The sequence below is a fragment of the Ovis aries genome, chromosome 24 (assembly GCF_016772045.2).
Source record: "Ovis aries strain OAR_USU_Benz2616 breed Rambouillet chromosome 24, ARS-UI_Ramb_v3.0, whole genome shotgun sequence".
Classification (NCBI taxonomy): Eukaryota; Metazoa; Chordata; class Mammalia; order Artiodactyla; family Bovidae; genus Ovis; species Ovis aries.
In genome coordinates, this window is record NC_056077.1 from 37,777,362 (window position 1) to 37,794,449 (window position 17,088).

The window sequence follows — 17,088 nt, forward strand, 5'->3', positions numbered from 1 at the left end:
AATTTTTACGAAAAAAAATTTAAAAAGCTTAGGGGTCTAAAAAGTCAAGACCTCAGGCTTCCTCCACCGGGGGAGAAGATGTGGATAAAAGCAAAGCTAGGAGCAAAACAACCGAGACACGTACTGTTCTTGTCTCGCTGTCCTCACGCTCAGGGTTCACCTTCACAGCGATCGTCGTGATCATTCCGACCATCTCTGGGGGAGGGACGGTGTTCTCAGGGATCACCTGAGGGTTCTCAAAGTAACGGTTCTACAGAAAAAGAAGAGAAGTCATTTTTTCTAAAGTCAAACACAAACATTCCTCTTAATAAAACACGCCTGACGTGGGGCGCGAGGGATGCCCAATGTCCTGCCCACGTATGCAACACCAACCCCACAGTCCTAGGAGGCCCCTTCCTTCAAGGCCATGAAGATACACAACACATTCTCCATCTCCGACAACAGAGAACAGACTTGCCCACAGCACCCTCTACTAGTGTTTCCTGGCTGATGGAAGAGGAAAGGCGTGCCACGTTACACTGTTACCTCAGTGAAGCAGGATGCAACCCAGCTCTCTAGTGATAAGAAACCAGGAGCTGGTCCCTACTGAATTAACTTCCCAGTCTCCTAAATAAGGTCAGATATGCAACAGAAGCAAAGTCCAGGAGACATTTTAAAAAGCCAGGAAGGACCTCACTTGCATCCTTAGTCCTCAGTGGAATTTGGGCTTCATGTTAAAAAAAGACAGCTTCGTATGAAAAATAGCTCTTTGATCAAAACAGTAGCTGACACAATGATAACTCGATAACTTAGAAGGCAATGTAAGTTTTATACACTACTAGCGTCACCGACTCAATGGACATGAATTTGAGCAAACTCCAAGAGACAGAGGACAGAGGAGCCTCGTGGGCTACAGTTCATGGGGTCAAAGAGTCAGACATGACTTAGCAACTGAACTGCAGCAGCAGCAGCAGATTAAAATCCTTAGAAAACAAAAAACAATTTTACCATCTGTTAATTTTTTAAAAATTCAAGCTTAAAAAACCCTTTACAGTAGAAACTCTGAAACAAACACATTTGTGCACAATGATCTTATACTACAGCATTACTGGTGGCAGCAAGGAATTGAAAAATGGGGGGAACCAGGGAGAAGGTCAGAGTACACCAATACGGCAGAATTATCGGTCGCTCAGAACGACGACTGACTGCCGAAGGGAGAGCCCTGGAGGACGCACCCCACTGTGACAGCGAGTCCTTGCAGTGGGGAGTGGGGGGGGACGGGGAGCGAGGGGTGCTCCTCTTCCACTCCACACACTTGAACACGGGTGGCCCTGCTCAGAAACAGTTCTTTCAAGATACGGAAAAATTTTAATGACACAGAAAAACGCTGCAAGTATGCACCCCTCCCTCAAAAGCTTCAAGGCTGAGTGCAAACCATCTCTACAAAGCACAAAGTGAAACTCCAAACAGCAATGTCGATGGTTGCTTACAAGTAAAAGGATAATTATGGAAAATTTGTTTTCCTTTTTGTGATACAAAACTTCTAGGAGAATACACTGCTTTATGTAAAAATGCAGTATTTAAACAATGAAACCAAAAGGACTCTTTTTTTGAAGTGGCTAATTTATCAACAGCTATCTGGGAGATGGTGAAGGACGGGGGAGCCAGGCATGCTGCAATCCATGGGGCCACAAGCATTGGACACAACTTAGCAACTGAACAGCAACAATTTATCATCCTAGATTTTGACTAAACAAAACGTTTCTCATTGTAAAATTAGCACCCCTCCAATTATTCTTTCAACCCTTTGGAATAAGGCAGGCATAAATATAAATGATAAATTCAAAATAATATAAAAAACAGCATACCACTACTTTTGGAAGCTCCTTGTAAATCTGTTTCACAAAATCCAAAAAATGATGAATCTAAAAAAAAAAAAGGACAATATAAAGATATTTGTAAACAGAAAATGCTTACAGTAAGAAAAATATCAATAGTCTCCATATATAAGATCTCATGAAACAGGCAAGAAAAATACCAGACTCAAGACACAAATAGGCAATGAATGTGAACACACAGACCAAAAAAAGAAAAAGAAGCAAAGACTGATAAACAGAAAACAAGCTTTCTAATTCAGGGAGAGCAAAGGAATGAAAATGATAATAAATGCCACCTCCTGTCTTTCAAAAACTAGTAACAGCACGAGCTGGAGGGAGTGAGCCGGGGAGACTCCCTTGCACCGAGGTTCACAGGCTGCTGAAGCCCTCTGGACACCAGTGGGGCAACCCAGCTCAGAGGCATCAGGACGTGACACCTGTGACCTGGGGGTCCTACTGCTGCAAACTCAGTCTACAAAGTAATTTAATCTGTACACAAATACTAGGTTACGGTTATGAAATAAAAATTTTGAAATGCCCTAAATATCGAAAACTGTAAAAGATTATTAAATACCCATTATAAATTAACTTTACAAAACATTCTTTATGATTGGGAAAACACATACATATAAAGCGAAGGGAAACAATCAGGATGTGCTATGTTATCCACAGTAGAATTACAAAACAGACAGACACGTAAGGTGGGAAAAAGAAGAAAGGAAATTCAGAGTGAAAAATTCTCACAGCAGAAGGAATCTGCCAGCACACTTCATAAATGCCATCAGGATAACCACTTACCTCCTGGGTGATGGGTGGCCTGAACTGTTTGTGTAGTTCAATAATTATTCTTAGACAAATAAGAACGTTTTCTTCATTTTCCGTCTTAAAAAAAAAAAAGCATTTAGAAGAGTTATATTACTGAAAACTTAACTTACTAAGAAGATTAAAGAGTATTTCCTCAGCATTTTTTGCATATACACCCTTCATCAACCCCACTTAGATGTGATTTGCAGAAAGCTGATAAACCCACAGAACACAGCTGACCCAGACACAGGACTTGTCCATGGCCTCTGGTGACCACCTGAAGGTACCTGACCGGCAGGTTCTGCCAGAGTCAGCAGATGAGTAACCAGCAAGTCACACTACAAACCAAGGTCTTAACAACAGACATGTCTCCCTGCTTGCAAGGATTGCCAGAAGAATAACAGCTGAGCACCCCACGTGCACTGGACCCTGTGCTAACACAACACGCATCATGAGAGTTGGGGTGTCATCCACATCGTAACAGAGGCAGCTAAGGCTCAGGGCAAGAGGAATGAGGCTGACGTGGCAGAGCCAAGACCTGAGACCAACGCTACGCCCTCCCGAGCTCAGCTTCCCAAGGGGCCCAGAAGCGCGACAGAATGCTAAACACGTCAAGACTGAGGACAGCAAGAAAACGGTTCCAGAAGCTGGCTGAGCAGGTACCACGTGGATTAACCCAAGAATCTGAGCAACTCTTCATGACGACCGTGCCTGACACACACACACAGAGGCACAAGGCCAGTGGCCCCAGAGCTCAGAGTCTGCCAGCTACCACCCACTGTGTCGAGTCAAGCCCCCAGTGACTCCAAGGAAGATCTTCACTTAATAATCCTTCTTAGTAATCTGGCTGGCAAAGTGGGAGAACACAGGCAGTTAAGAAAATTTCTATTTGTGAAACAGAATTTTACTGAAAGAGAAACCGTTGTTTACAGACAGGATTTTACTGTAAGAAAAAAGCTTTCAAAGTGGCTAAATAAAAAGAACTCTCAAATGTTACCTCTAAAAAGCGAAACATCACAGACAAAACGTTTTTTGTGTGAGGTCGAAGATGCTCGTTGGTTGGTATTCTATGAATTATTTCAAGAACAAGCTTCCGCAGTTGCTGTTGAAGAGAAACAAAGGTGTAAATACGAAACCCTTCCAAGAGTTCCACGATCATGTTTTGCATCCCACAAGCGTCCCACGCGCCTGCACCCAGCACTGGGGGCCGCCAAGCTACGAGATGGAACCCATCCTACAAACAGTCCGGCAAACCATTTACATGTAATCCAAAGCACGCACTACAAACTGGCATTTTCTGTATTTCTGCAGCTGTGTACCAAGCCAAGTAAGCCAAAGTTTCTTTCATACCTCGTCACCACTGCCAGCAGAAGGACACGAGTGAGCGCAGCGGGTGTGAATTTAAGACAAAAAGAGCAGAACACCAACGAAACTTCACTGGCCATCTCCCTGCATGATCTCGGTTCAGCTCCTGGGACGAGCTGTCCAGTTACCTCGGACCCAACCGCTAATCGCATCGCAGGCTGTGCCAAGCTTTCGTGATTTTGTCTACAGAGCTAAGAACCTGAACGCAGCTCAGAGGGACATCTCGAGCTGTCACCACACAAGAATGTTTCACTCCGCAATTCACCTTCACTGGTGCTGCGGTAATTTTTAAATTTTTTTTTTTTAAGAGATACAAGCTGAAACATTTATAGAAAAAAAGAAAAAAGAAAAGATGACGCCGCTGTTTTAAAATGATCAAGGTCAAAGTGTGCGGGGGAGGTGCAAAGAGGAGGCGGGGGTACAGATAAAACCGGGCAGAGTCACAGGAACTGAAGATAGTGTGAGGCTAGAGCTGGGCACCAGGCGTGCGGGGGGTCGTGAAATTCTCCCCCCACTTGCATATATGGGTGAACCCGGCTACAACACGCAGCCCACGCATGCGCGCGGGCCAGCAAGTGTGGAGAGGGTAAACAGGCAGATGGCCTCGAGGAAATAAAACCAAGACATCTACCTGAGGCGGCGATGGCCTTGGGCAAAGGGACCCTTATCTGACAGCACCGCTGTCACTTCTAAGGGCAGCCGTAGGTGTCCGAGTTGTTTTCATTCACAAGGGCTGGGGCTCCTGCAGCAGGACATTCTTCTCCGGAACAGCTTACCTGGGCTGGTTTCTCCTGAAGAAACTGAACTTCTCCATCCTGAAGAAACGTAAGGAACCGAGGGATGATATGTTCCAGGAAGGTGGAGTACTGAGGAGAGGAGGTCACATTCTAATCACAGAAAGAAAAGAAAACCCCCGTTAAGGTCTGTGTACGTATAGTTCCGTTGCAAATTCACATGTCACCATCATCTCGAGAAACATGCTGGGAGAGCTGCTAGCAATTTTTAAAACTTTCAGATGCTTTAATGATAATATCATTTGAAATAAGTTGACTGCTGCTTCTGAAATCCACTTCAAGAGAACTAAATGCCAGCGTTTACTGCTCAGCCTAGAAAAGCGGACGCTGTGCAGAAGGCTCACTTCGGAGCCTGCCGGGGCTGGCTTTGCCACCCTCTGCGGAGACTTGTTTGATCTGAGTCTCTTCATCTGGAGAATGAGGGGCCTGACCACACTAAAATCTAAAACTCTAGCTGATCAGGTAGGTTGATATGAGTTAGATGAACATCACGGGTGTTAAAAGCAAACTAGGAAATGAAACTGCGGTCTGGAGACAGAGAAGTAAGATGGCGACCAGGGCAGGGTCCGGCCCCACTCAGCAAGTATAAACCTGGGACAAGCACCTGACCTCCTGGGCCTCAGGGTCCCCACCTGCGAAGAGGCTACCATCTCCTGCCTTACGAAACCACGTGAAGAGTGCACGAGCTGGTACAAGTGAAGCTTCCCACGCTGCTTACGGTAAATGCTCAATGTCCCTTCGTTATTATTTACAGCTCCCCTGTGCTTCACAAACACTGCGCCCTGTGCCTTTTACTCTTTCTCACTCAGTCCTCACCATGACTCTCCAAGTATTTTGTCCATTTCACCAATTAAAAAAAAAAAACGAAGCTCAGACGTTGCTGACTGTCAGAGTCACAAAGCTTTGGAAAGTGGATTCCACTTACGAGTATCTAACACCCAAGTGCTCATCTCTCTTCCCCTTGAAGGCCTCACCTGCACATTCAACACACGCTCCTATCACGTGCTCAACGGGGATAAAATGAGGAAGAAGGTAGGTAGAGTTCACGTCCTTGGAGTCGGGGGAGGCAGCAGTGTGGTGGAGAGGACAGGTAATCAAGAAACGATCTGATAACACGGAATTATGATGGGGGAAGCGCTGGGCTGGCAACTAAGGGAACCTAACCAGTGAGGCCTAACTAACTGGATGGAACCAACGGCAGAGAACACCCCCAAAGAAGGGATGTGGCTATGAAACCCTAAGAGGTCAGCAGGGGTCAACCACGGGACAAAGTGGGAAAGGTTCTAAGGAAAACACACGCAAAGGCACGAATTGATGAGAACTTTTTGAAGCTTCCACGTGGCAGGGATGGCCATACAAGAGGGAGGCACTGAACTTTTACTATCGTGAGTGAGAAGCCCACGGGTTGCAACTAAATGTGTCTGGCGCTGCAGACACTGATATGGGAGAGGACACAGGTCCAGGGTTGTCTGCTGCCTGAGGAATCTATGAAGGAGGAAATACAGGCAAAACACAGAAAACTGTGTTTCGCCATAGGAACCAGGACAGAGCCACCGTTCCTGGAATACACACCCGAGCACTGGTCTCCCAGGACCAAGTGCAACTCCAGGGGCTCTGAGCCTGCAGCACGCTGGGCAGGGGGGCACCCCCAGGAGCTGGCAGCCCCTCCGCCAGCAGTCTGCGAATGGCTGGAATGGGGGACAGGAACTGTGCTTGTCACTTTCCACCCCCAACATCCAACTTTTATGAAACACACCCATTCAAGGATGCAAGGAAAAGAGGGTGAGAGTCAAGTTGGAACAGTATCGAGGTTATCAAGAAAGCCAGGTCATCTACTCGTCAGCCCACAGCATTCAGATTCCACAGCCTTCAAAGCATCTTGAGAGTCAAATTTCTCCCACAGGACAGATGCAACAGGTTGCTCAGTTATGCCAGGATTTCAACTCAGCCCACAGCTTTCCAATCCACAGGAATGTCCTCCACGATTTCTAACTTGAACGTTCCTCTATTCTCTGTTAGGAGAGACAGCCCCTATGATACTTCCTTTGCTTGGAATCTTATCCCTAAGTGGTTAATGAAATGAATTTCTAAGATTCCTCAAACTCTTGCGAAGTCTTCATTTCACTCATTTCATTTAAGTATTTAGTTCTGGGATAGGAGTGGTGGTAATTTAGAATTACTTTCTGAGGGTCATTCCAAGTGTTTCATTCTTTGAAGGACTCGGTCATCTGAATTTCATTTAAGCTAAATGTCTATCAGATAGATTTCAAAAGGTATTATTTGGAAAAGCCCCAAGTGCTGTTCATTCTGCTAATTTAATTGATGCATCTGAGACCCCAAAGCGGGAACTGACTTGCTAACTGCCAGACTCTTGCCAACAGGAGAGGAAGGGATAAGACACTTCACTGGAAGAGCCCCCTGCGCCCATGAGGCCCGGCCCACCTGCCACTCCTGCAGCATCGCAGGCAGCGGCATGATCTCAGCCTCTCAGGTAAACCTCTGAGGGCTGTGGTTCTGTCCATAGGATGCAGAATGCAGGCCTTTCCTGTTCTGCTCCCACCTCTTTTTTCAGTGGTGGTGTTGTTTTTTTAACAATTTGCACTAATAATGGAAGAGAAAGCCCTTTCATTCAATCTCTAAATATCTCAGGATTTTTTCTTTTTTCCACCTCAGTACAAGGCAACACGTTCTTAAAAACATCTATTTAACACAGAACAAAACCAAACAATTCCCCTAACCAAACAAAAATACCATCCATTACTATAGATAGTAAGGTATCGGAGTCAATCCCACTAACATTCATCTCATGTTTAGTGATTCAAATGACAGAGGCTAGGAAACATTTTGTTCTTAATAATCATATTAGCTCTGTGAGAAAGGTTTTACCATCCCCACATTAAAACCAAGAAAGTGACTTTCTCTTTGGCCTATGAGACTGACTGGCACCAGACTAGCCGTCAAGCTGGACAAAATATAGGTAACAGTTTTGGGCGCTGGACCAGAGGCGGAGCAAGGCCGTGATCTCCAGAAGAGGGGGAACTCACCCGCTGCACCCCACCTCGACTCTCTGCCTGGGTCCCATTTCCTGAGTGGGCTCAGGAGGCTGGAGCTCAGGGTAAGCACCGTGGTCCTGCTGAGTTCAGGAGCACACACTGAGTTTGCAGCAGCCAAAGTGGCTGGAATCTGCAGGGCAAAGCCCCAGAGAAGGAACCACAGAACGAGTATTGGGCTGTACTTCTGGTGAGGGAAGGTAAGACTGCCTGAGGCTTGCCAGGGAGTAGAGGCTTGAGAACTGAGAAATAAAGAAACGTCAGAGGTCTAGCAATGTTAGAGGGTACTGGGGGTCCAGCCTCGACACAGTGCAAAGACCTTAACACCTGGAGACACTTCAGACACTCAGCTGATGAAGGACCACGCCCCCGAGGAAGGCCTAGTTTAGCCCCAACCCACAGAGTCTAAAATCAATCTCCAGCGAGAGCCACGCCGAGATGGGGTTCAGAGGTTGAAGCCTACCAAGTCAGAGGGACTTGGGAAACCCCTTGGGCTTTCCACAGACCCTCTCGAGCACAGTGTAAAACCACACCTCCACAAGTTCACTGAGATCGGCCAGCACCTGCACTGCTGACTACAGGACAAATATCAACTCTTCCAAGGGAGGTGAGAGAACCAAGGGCCCCTACATTTCACACACAACGTCTGGTTTACAATCAAACCTACCAGACATGCAAGGAAGCAAGGTAACGTGACCCAGAGTCAACAGAAATCAATCTTGATACAGCCCAAATTTTATATTTAGCAGAGACTTCAAAGCAGTTACTATAATAAATACGTTCAAAGTATAAAAGGAAAATATGGTCTCAATAAATGAAAATGAGGAATCTCTGCAGAGAAGTGACATCTAAAGAAGAACCAAATGGAAATTACAGAAAGTACAGTGACTAAAATTTTAAAATTAAAAAATACAAATAAACTGAAATTTTAAAATAGCATCACAGAGATTGGAGATGACAGAAACACAGCCGTTGAATCTGAGGACAGATCAGAGAACAAAGAGGGAAAAGACGGAAGAAAAATGAATAGAATCTGGGCGACCAGTATAAGATATAAAACTGCAGGATATAAGACCCAGAAGAGGGAAACCGAGTCTCAGAGGAGTTATAGGCAGCAGAGTCAAAACCGAGAACCAGCACTCATCCCACACAGCAACGTACCTAACGCGGCGAATCTACAACAGAGGCCTGAGTGTATTCTGAAAGCACACGCCTAGGAGAGGTACACGGTATTTGAAAAGTGAAAGAAAGGCCAAATAGCTAAACAAAATAACAATCCTCAACACTCTTCGGGGCTCACTATCACTAGTGTGAAGACAGTGGACAATGCTGTACAGATTTTCAAATTTCAATCTTGAAATACAACACATTACATGAACAAAGAGTAGAACTCTTAGGTGACTAGTGAAGAGACTAACAAGGCAACTGTAGCAAAGCACATGTATTTATCTCAAAATGAAAAGGTATAAAAATATAAAGCTCATACCTCGAAATTTTCACTAACTTCCTGCATCATTTTTAACTTTGTTTCATCAGCTGTAAATAACAAAACAAATGGTCAGGTAATGGAAATTATGTTAAGGGTGTTCCTAAAAGATACTGGGTTTAATAATATGAGAGAAGCAATCAGATCTTATCAGTTTGACTGTCATGGTCCAAAAGCAGGCAGATAACTAGTTCCCTACAACCAGTCGCACGCATTCGTACTCCCAGACACACGTGTGCATGCACAGACAAGGATACACAAACACACACACACACACACGCGCCTCTTTGGAGCTCCAGCCAGTAATGCTCATCACTTTGCTTCTTTACAAGGCAGAGAATGGGGAAGTTAGGATAAATGTTGACGTTACTACTTATCTCAGTGTGGACACCATCTAAACAGAGATGACGGGGTCACATCAACACATTTCTTAATGACAAAAAGGATCAACTCACGTGTGTTGACATCCGTGAGAGCTGCCACAAACTGAAGATATTTTTTCATCAGAGTGGTTTGGTCAACCACCGTGGCCCCTTGTGTTGCAACAAATGCCATTTTTCTTTTGAGTTAGTTTGTTTCTCAAGAGAAAAGTATCATGTCCATGAGCTCACCCAGCCTAGGAAAAGAAGCACATGATTAGCTAACTTATTGAGAGCATAGATTCAGTCTCTAGGAAAATCTTATCTAAATGCCTGTGTTAATCTAAATACTTTGCCATTAATTCAGAAAACAACATGACTCCCTCTGCTTTTTTTGGAAAGTAAAAGTTACTAAGTCCATTCTATTCATTTCTAAACATGACTTTTATACACAGATGCTTTTGTTTCCTAGAGTATGTCCATCTTTTCCTAGGCGAGGGGTCAGCAAATTCTCTGTAAAGAGCCAGATAGTAAATATTTTGGATTCTGTGGTCTGTCACAACTCCTGAGCTCTGCTATAGCCACAAAACAGCCATAAACAACTTGCAAATAAATGAGCATGTAATTCATAAACCTTTGACTTCTGGACATTGAAACTTGAATTTCACTTGAAAATTGGACCATGAAACATTATTCCTCTTTTGATGCCCCTCCAACTATTAAAAAAAAAAAAAAAAAAACTGTAAAAACCATTTTCAGTTTCTGTGCTGTATAAAAGTAGCCACTAGGCTGGATGTGGTCGGCTGACTGTGGTTGGACCCTCTCTGCATTGGGTGACCCCAACTTCACTGTGCAGTAATATCAGCAGGTACCAAAGGTGGTCTAGCAAGCACCAGGCAGAGAGGAGCCCTGGGAAGCTGTCAATTTTGTTCCCACCCGGGCACATGTCAGGCACTCAGGAAACACTCCTGGGATGAATGCACAGGTGCTTCCAAAAAGCATCTCAGTGAGTTGGAAACAGGCGTGGATGACCACACTTGGAGCACTGCAACTCCAGGTGGAAAAACAGGAGACCTGGTTCCTGTACTAAGAGCCCTAGCGAGAGAACCTGGTCCACCTGCTTTTATCCATCCTCCCTGCCTGAACACCCGGCTCGTTTCCCTCTGCACGAAGGCGCACTTTCAGGACTCGGTTTTCTTTCTTCCTTCAACAAACACACCACGAACTCCTCTGCAGGCCCTTCCACCGCCCTGCCTCCCGGCTTACGCTCCCCTGCAGCTCCCACTTCTGCGCCCCACAAGCGATGGGGACCATCCCCCCGCCCCCAGAGACCAAGAGAGAGCCCCTTCCGGCCCGCGGCTCCAGGCAGGAGAAGGCACCAAACGGAACCAGCTGGAGGGGATCCCGCCGCCGCGCTAGCCGAGACCCGACTTCGGGCTCCCTCCTCACCTCCCCACCCCGAACCCCACCCCAGGGGGACCCGAGACTCGGGGTCACGGCCTCCCCTTGCCCAAGAAACTTCGGGGAGCGGAGGGGGGGTGCGTGCCCAAACTTTTTAAAAGGCTCGAATCCCCCCCCACCCTCTTCACCGAAGGCATCAAACTCTGCCACTTCCCGGGACCCTGAGGGGCCAGGCTCGCTCTCTGCCCGGGCCCGGAGTTGGGGGGCGCCCCTGAGGGGAAAACCTCCCATCCCCGCCTTGAGGGTCGGAGAGCAGCTCCAAGAGCCGGAGGCCGAGGGTCCGAGCCTGGCTTGGGTCCCGCCGCCGCGTCCCGGCCCACGTTCGGGGCTGCGGGTCGGAGTGGGGGCGTTTCGGGGTGTGGGGGGCAGCCCCCCCGAGCCGCCGCCGCCGCCGCGCCGGCTCGCGACAAACGGCCCCGCCCCGCCGGGCCAGAAGGGGCGCTGTGGACGCCGCTACCTTCGCTCCGTGCGCCCGGCCGGGGCGAGCCAGGCGCCTGCGCGCAGGCCGAGGGCGGCCCGGCCGGCCCGGGGGTGCAGGGGGGACACGGGGACCCCCCCAAGCCAGCCCTCCTATCGCCCCGGCCTCAAACGGCCCGCGGCTCCGCTCCGTGGGTCGCCGTCCCCGGACGCCCGGTGCCCGCCTCCCAGCGCCGGGCTACGGCGGGCGCCGAGGGCCAATCCCCGCGCCGCTCGCCCTCCGCCGTCCCGCGCTCTGCCCGGCCTGCTCCCCCGCCGGCCGCGCCGCCCGGCCGGAGCCCCGGCGTGGGGGGTAGGGGCTGCGGGGGCGCTCCAAGGGCGCTCGGAGCCTGTCTCCGTCGCTCCGCGGGCCGCCGCGCCCGCAGAGGCCTCCTCACGCCCGGGCCCCGCCGGCGCCGCCGCCGCCGCCGCGCGCGCGCCTCCCGGGGCAGTTCCGCCGCCCTCTGGCGCAGCCTCGCCCTGGTCCCCGCACTTACCCCGACCTCGGCGGCCGGCCGCCCGCAGCCCCGGCCCGCAGAGGCCCCCGGCCGAGTCCCCGTCTCCGTCGCGCCGCGCGGCGCGCAGTCCCGCCCCCGCTTAAAGCCGCCGCGCCGGCCGCCCGAGGACTAGGCCCGGGCGCACCGCCCTCCAGTGGGTGCGGCCTGGGCGGGCGGCGGGAGCGGGGAGGGGCGTCACGCCCGGGTGGGCTCGGCCCCGCGCTTTTAAGCCTCTGTCCGCTGGGGTGAGGGTTGCCGGCCCGGGAGGGAGGGGCAGGCAGGTGACCGGCGTCTCTGGCCTCTTTCTGCCCTGAATGCCTTCTCCGGAGCCAGGCAGCTGGGGAGGAGGGACGCTTCGGGGGGCGCTGCAGCGGGGGCGGTGGGGGCACCCTTAGCAGGCGGCGGACGGGCCCGGGAAGAGGCCACCCCCAACGTGGCAGGATGGGCGGGGTTTTCTCCTTCGCCGGCGTCCTGGGGGTCCTTCTGAGTCCGGGGAGGGGGAGGAGGTAAGGAGGGTCTTTGGGAAGGACGAAGGTTGCAGACGGACGGAAACCCTGGAAGCATAGGGCAGCCCAGGTGTTCTGCCTGGAGGTGGCTGGCCTGGTCGGTTGCTGCAGCTCCATCACCCTGAGGCTAGACCTCAGACGAGGCGGAGGCCTTGGACCAGAGCAATGATCACAGGGGGTGAAGGCCCTGGCCGTCCTGGCGTGGGCTGGACCTAAAGGTCCTGGAAGAGAAAGGTACCATCGGATCTCACCTATAGACTCCCATCTTTGAGAGTGGTTGAATGATGAGCTATTCCTGGAAACGTGTGGTTAGCGTGTTAGATGGACAGAGCGCCAAGTGATGACCTGACCGACCTCCACCTGCTCCATGACCTGGCTCCACCTCCTTTTTTTGACAGTACTTCCCCGTGACCCCCAAACCCCCCATCATCATTAACTCACCAAAATCTTTGTGTTCCCTTCTCATTTCACACCTGGTAATAAACAGCATGCAATTCCTGCAAGATATCCTGTTCAGAGGCATGCTTCTTGCTTTTGTTTAATGTTGCCTCTCAAGAAAAAGCCTCAGCTGAAGCGCCTGGGATTGTAAATAGATGCATTGGTACTTAGTGCCAATTATTTCTGCCCCAGGAGATATAAAGTGAGTTAGAACACTCCTTCCCCCATGAAAGAAGTTGCCCACTTGCAAGCAAAATCCTCTCTGCTCCTACTACTACCACCCCCAAAAGGTAGGAGGTCTAAAGTTGAGGAAAGTCAAAAAATCTAAGGGCTAGAACCAGTGTGCTAACCAAGGTCATTTAATATTGTTTGCAGGGGGTGGGGGTGGGGTAAATCAAGAAAGAAGCAGCTGCAGACAAATCCTTTGATAAGTTTCGGTTTAATTGCATGTGATAAAGACCTAGAGTTAGGTCAGTGATAGTGAAGTCGCTCAGTGGTGTCCGACTCTTTGCGAGCGCATGGACTATAGCCTACCAGGCTCCTTTGTCCATGGGATTCTCCAGGCAAGAATACTGGAGTGGGTTACCATGTCCCTCTCCAGGGGATCTTCCTGACCCAGCAAGAGAAGCCAGGTCTGCCGCATTGGAGGCAGACGCTTTAACCTCTGAGCCACCAGGGAAGCTGGCAAGATTCCTACACTTTCCCATGGCCTTAGCTTCTCCTTTAAAAGTACCCATCATGCTGCTATGATTTTTGCCTGTTTTCTTGTCTGTCTCCTGAATTAGCAGTTGGGGACAGTGTCAACTTCATCATAAATTATATCTCATAGCCCTCCTCTGCTTAAAACCCTCCAAAGGATAACCGTTTCAGCTTATCCTCAGCCCCTGGCCCTGTGCGCCTTCCAACCTTATTCATGTTCCAGCCACAATGGCCTTGCTGTGCATCCTGCCCACCTAGGACCTTGGTAGCTGATTCTTCTGCCTGGAATATTCTTCCCTCAAAGACATAAAGCAGGCTGCTTGTCATCCTTGATGAGCTCAAATGTCATCTCCTCAGAGAGGCCTTTTTTAAGGGCCAATAAGAAAACCATCACCACCACCCCCCAGTCTCTCATTATATTGGAATTTTCCTTAGAATCTGAAATTTCTTATCTACTCGTTTATCACCTGTTTTCCCCTCCTAAACGGAAAGCTCCCTTCCTGTCTTTCTTTACCAACGTATTCCTGTTGCGCATTGGATGTTGTCTTAGTCTCCTTAAGCTGCCACTACAAACTATCACAGACTGGGTGGCTTACCCAACAGAACTTTATTTCTCATAGTTCTGGCAACTGGGAAGTTCAAGATCAAGGTGCCACCAAGGTAGATTTCATTCTGAGGCCTCTTCTCTTGGCTTGTGGTGGTATCATCTCACTGTGTGCTCTCTCAAGAGATCAATCTCTGGTGTTTGTTCCCCTTCTTATACGGATACTAATCGTATTGGATTAGGCCCCCACCCTTATGAGCGCATTTAGCCTTAATTGCTTCTTTAGAGGTGCTGTCTCCAAATACAGTCACTTTGGGGGTTATGCCTTGACACATGAATTTCTCAAGAGATACAATTCAGTGCATAATAAAATGTATAAATTTGTACCCTGTATGAACCCCTAGGGCAGGATCAGCTGGGACACTACCAAGAATACAGGGAGCCCCAAAATATTCAGTCAGGTGGGCGCGAGCAGTCTGCAGCAGTGGTCCCTGCATGGAGTGGGTCAGGGCCTCAGCCTGACTTTTTGAGAGTCATCAAGAACCCACTCTTCCTCTCTCTCCCTCCCTGATTACCTTTGCCTCACCTGTTGGGCTGGCCCTAAGGGTCCCACCCCTATGAATAATCTTTCCCCCTGATGAATCAATAAATCCTCCCTAGGTCTCATGTGAGTTTCAACAGGGTGACTGGGTGTCCTGAGGTCAAAAAATTCCAACAGAAAATCTGGCAGAGTGGAGGTCTAGGCCTGGAATCATGGTGAATTCAACAAAGAGATCACCCTGAACTCTCTTTTGCCCCCTCCACACTACCATAGGATTTAACCCCAAAAGCCTCTCCAGAGCCGATCTGGGGTGACTGTTATCAGATCAGGGGCCCCCACTTCCCACAGTTACATTTCCAATGAAGGACAATGAGGATTTGCGGCAGGAAGTTGAACTCTATGGCTGCTGTCCTTCTGTTACCAAAGGGAAGTCTAACTATACTATTTTGCTAGGGCCCACAGACCAAAACACCTGCTTTCGAAGAATTTTCAGCAACAAGAATGTGCCTCAAGACAGGTGCGGGGGGGCGTCGCTGGTGGTCCAATGGTTAAGAATCTGCCTTGCAATGCAGGGGACGTGGGTTCCATCCCTGGTCCAGGAAGATCCCACATGCCTGGGGCGACTAAGCCCACGCGCCACAACTTCTGAGCCTGCCTGCTGTCACCACGGAAGCCTGTGCACCTAGAGCGCATGCTATGCAGCAAGAGACGCGCTGCAGTGGCAAGCCTGTGCACCGCACGCTCCCGCTCGCCACACCTGGAGAGAAGGCCGCGCAGCAGAGAAGCCCCAGCACAGCCAAAAATAAAGAAATAAGTATCAAACTAACACTTCAAAAAAGACAGGTGCTCTGAGAGCCCAGAAGAAGGAAGCTTTCCGGCAGAGGTGATACGTGTGAGAAATTAGACAAAGAAGACTCAGATCAACATCAGCTTCAGGGTGGCTTTCCCAGGTGCCTTCTGCGACTCTGGCTGCTCTGAAGTTACCCAGTGTAACGTTACACATTTTTTAAAGTAATAAATGTTATTATTCTTTTTATATAGTTGGTAAATTTTATTTTTTTAAAGAACATATTTGTCAGTTTAATTTTTTTAATTAAAAAAAAAACAACATTTATTTGGCTACACCACGGCATGTGGGTTCTTTAGTTGCAGCATGCAAACCCTTAGTTGAGGCATGTGGAATCTAGTTCCCTGACCAGCGGTCAAACCCAGGCCTCTGGAGCTTGGAGTTTTAGCCATTGGACCACCAAGGAAGTTCTACAGTTAGTACCTTTTAAAAGGCACTAACAGCCAGACTCTTGAGAGTCCCTTGGACTGCAAGGAGATCCAGCCAGTCCATTCTAAAGATCAGCCCTGGGTGTTCTTTGGAAGGAATGATGCTAAAGCTGAAACTCCAGTACTTTGGCCTCCTCATCCGAAGAGTCGACTTGCCGGGGGCTCACCAGGGCGCCCGGCCGCAGCGTCCTGTAAGTCCTCTCCTTCCTCGGGAGGTATAGTGTCCCTCCTTTTGATCGCCAATGGCAGAAAATATGATCTGCGTAGAAGGTGGAGACCCACTGCCATCCACCGCTATAGCCTCTTCATAGTCTATCTAACAGCCTCATGACGGGGATCCAGAACATTTCTAAGCATATTCCACAGAGCAAAAGCATTTACAGGCCCATGTAAAGTATAATAAGTTTTTAGCTGTTTCCTTAGCTTCACCCAAGTATCTAAGTTCACAGTGTCCTTGTCCGGAAACCAAGGACACTGATCTTATACAAATGAAAAAATGACTGAATATTGGATTTCTTAATTTTAATTTCTCTCTTACTTAATGACTGCAAAATTACTCATAAAAAGCTGTCTTTCTTTTGACTCACTGTTACCCATGTCAGAAAATTAAGATTTATAGAAAAGTCTGCCTCAACAAAGGTTTTACCTTTGCAAGCGGGGTTTTCTTTTCAACCCGAAGAAAGCAGGTTTCTTTCAACCTCTACAAAACCAGGTTTCTCTTAAACCTTCAACACTTCCCACTCCTACTCACCCTGTCTATCCTACAGGGGGGTCTGCAGCACCCTAAGTGGGGTCCTATCCGTCCCGAAAACTCAACACTGGGGGAGTAACCAAAATTACTCCGGGGGGAGCCACAGAGAGTGCTCTGGGGGGAGCCACAGAGAGTGCTCCGGGGGTTGACTCATTGGAAAAGACTCTGATGCTGGGAGGGATTGGGGGCAGGAGGAGAAAGGGACA

General features: G+C 48.9%; 2 protein-coding genes and 1 non-coding gene across 3 annotated transcripts in view; 1 reads left to right on the forward strand and 2 right to left on the reverse strand.

Moving 5' to 3' along the window:
* TRRAP (transformation/transcription domain associated protein) overlaps window positions 1–12,230 on the reverse strand; it is an 89,747-nt gene extending 77,517 nt beyond the window's left edge. Inside the window, 8 exon segments of the mRNA XM_060405713.1 lie at window positions 125–250; window positions 1,848–1,904; window positions 2,655–2,738; window positions 3,658–3,762; window positions 4,802–4,912; window positions 9,356–9,405; window positions 9,811–9,971; window positions 12,129–12,230. Of these exon segments, the coding sequence (XP_060261696.1) occupies window positions 125–250; window positions 1,848–1,904; window positions 2,655–2,738; window positions 3,658–3,762; window positions 4,802–4,912; window positions 9,356–9,405; window positions 9,811–9,910 (633 nt within the window). The 5' untranslated portion in view covers window positions 9,911–9,971; window positions 12,129–12,230.
* LOC132658613 (small nucleolar RNA ZL1) lies at window positions 9,489–9,682 on the reverse strand. The gene has a single exon (XR_009598471.1). It is a non-coding gene; the product is annotated as a small nucleolar RNA ZL1 (small nucleolar RNA).
* Window positions 11,018–12,261, forward strand: LOC106991895 (collagen alpha-2(I) chain-like). Its single transcript, XM_027961546.2, has 2 exons — window positions 11,018–11,252; window positions 11,432–12,261. Exons 1-2 carry the CDS (start codon window positions 11,018–11,020, stop codon window positions 12,259–12,261), a joined length of 1,065 nt encoding a protein of 354 aa, XP_027817347.2.
* Window positions 12,262–17,088: the final 4,827 nt, after the last annotated feature.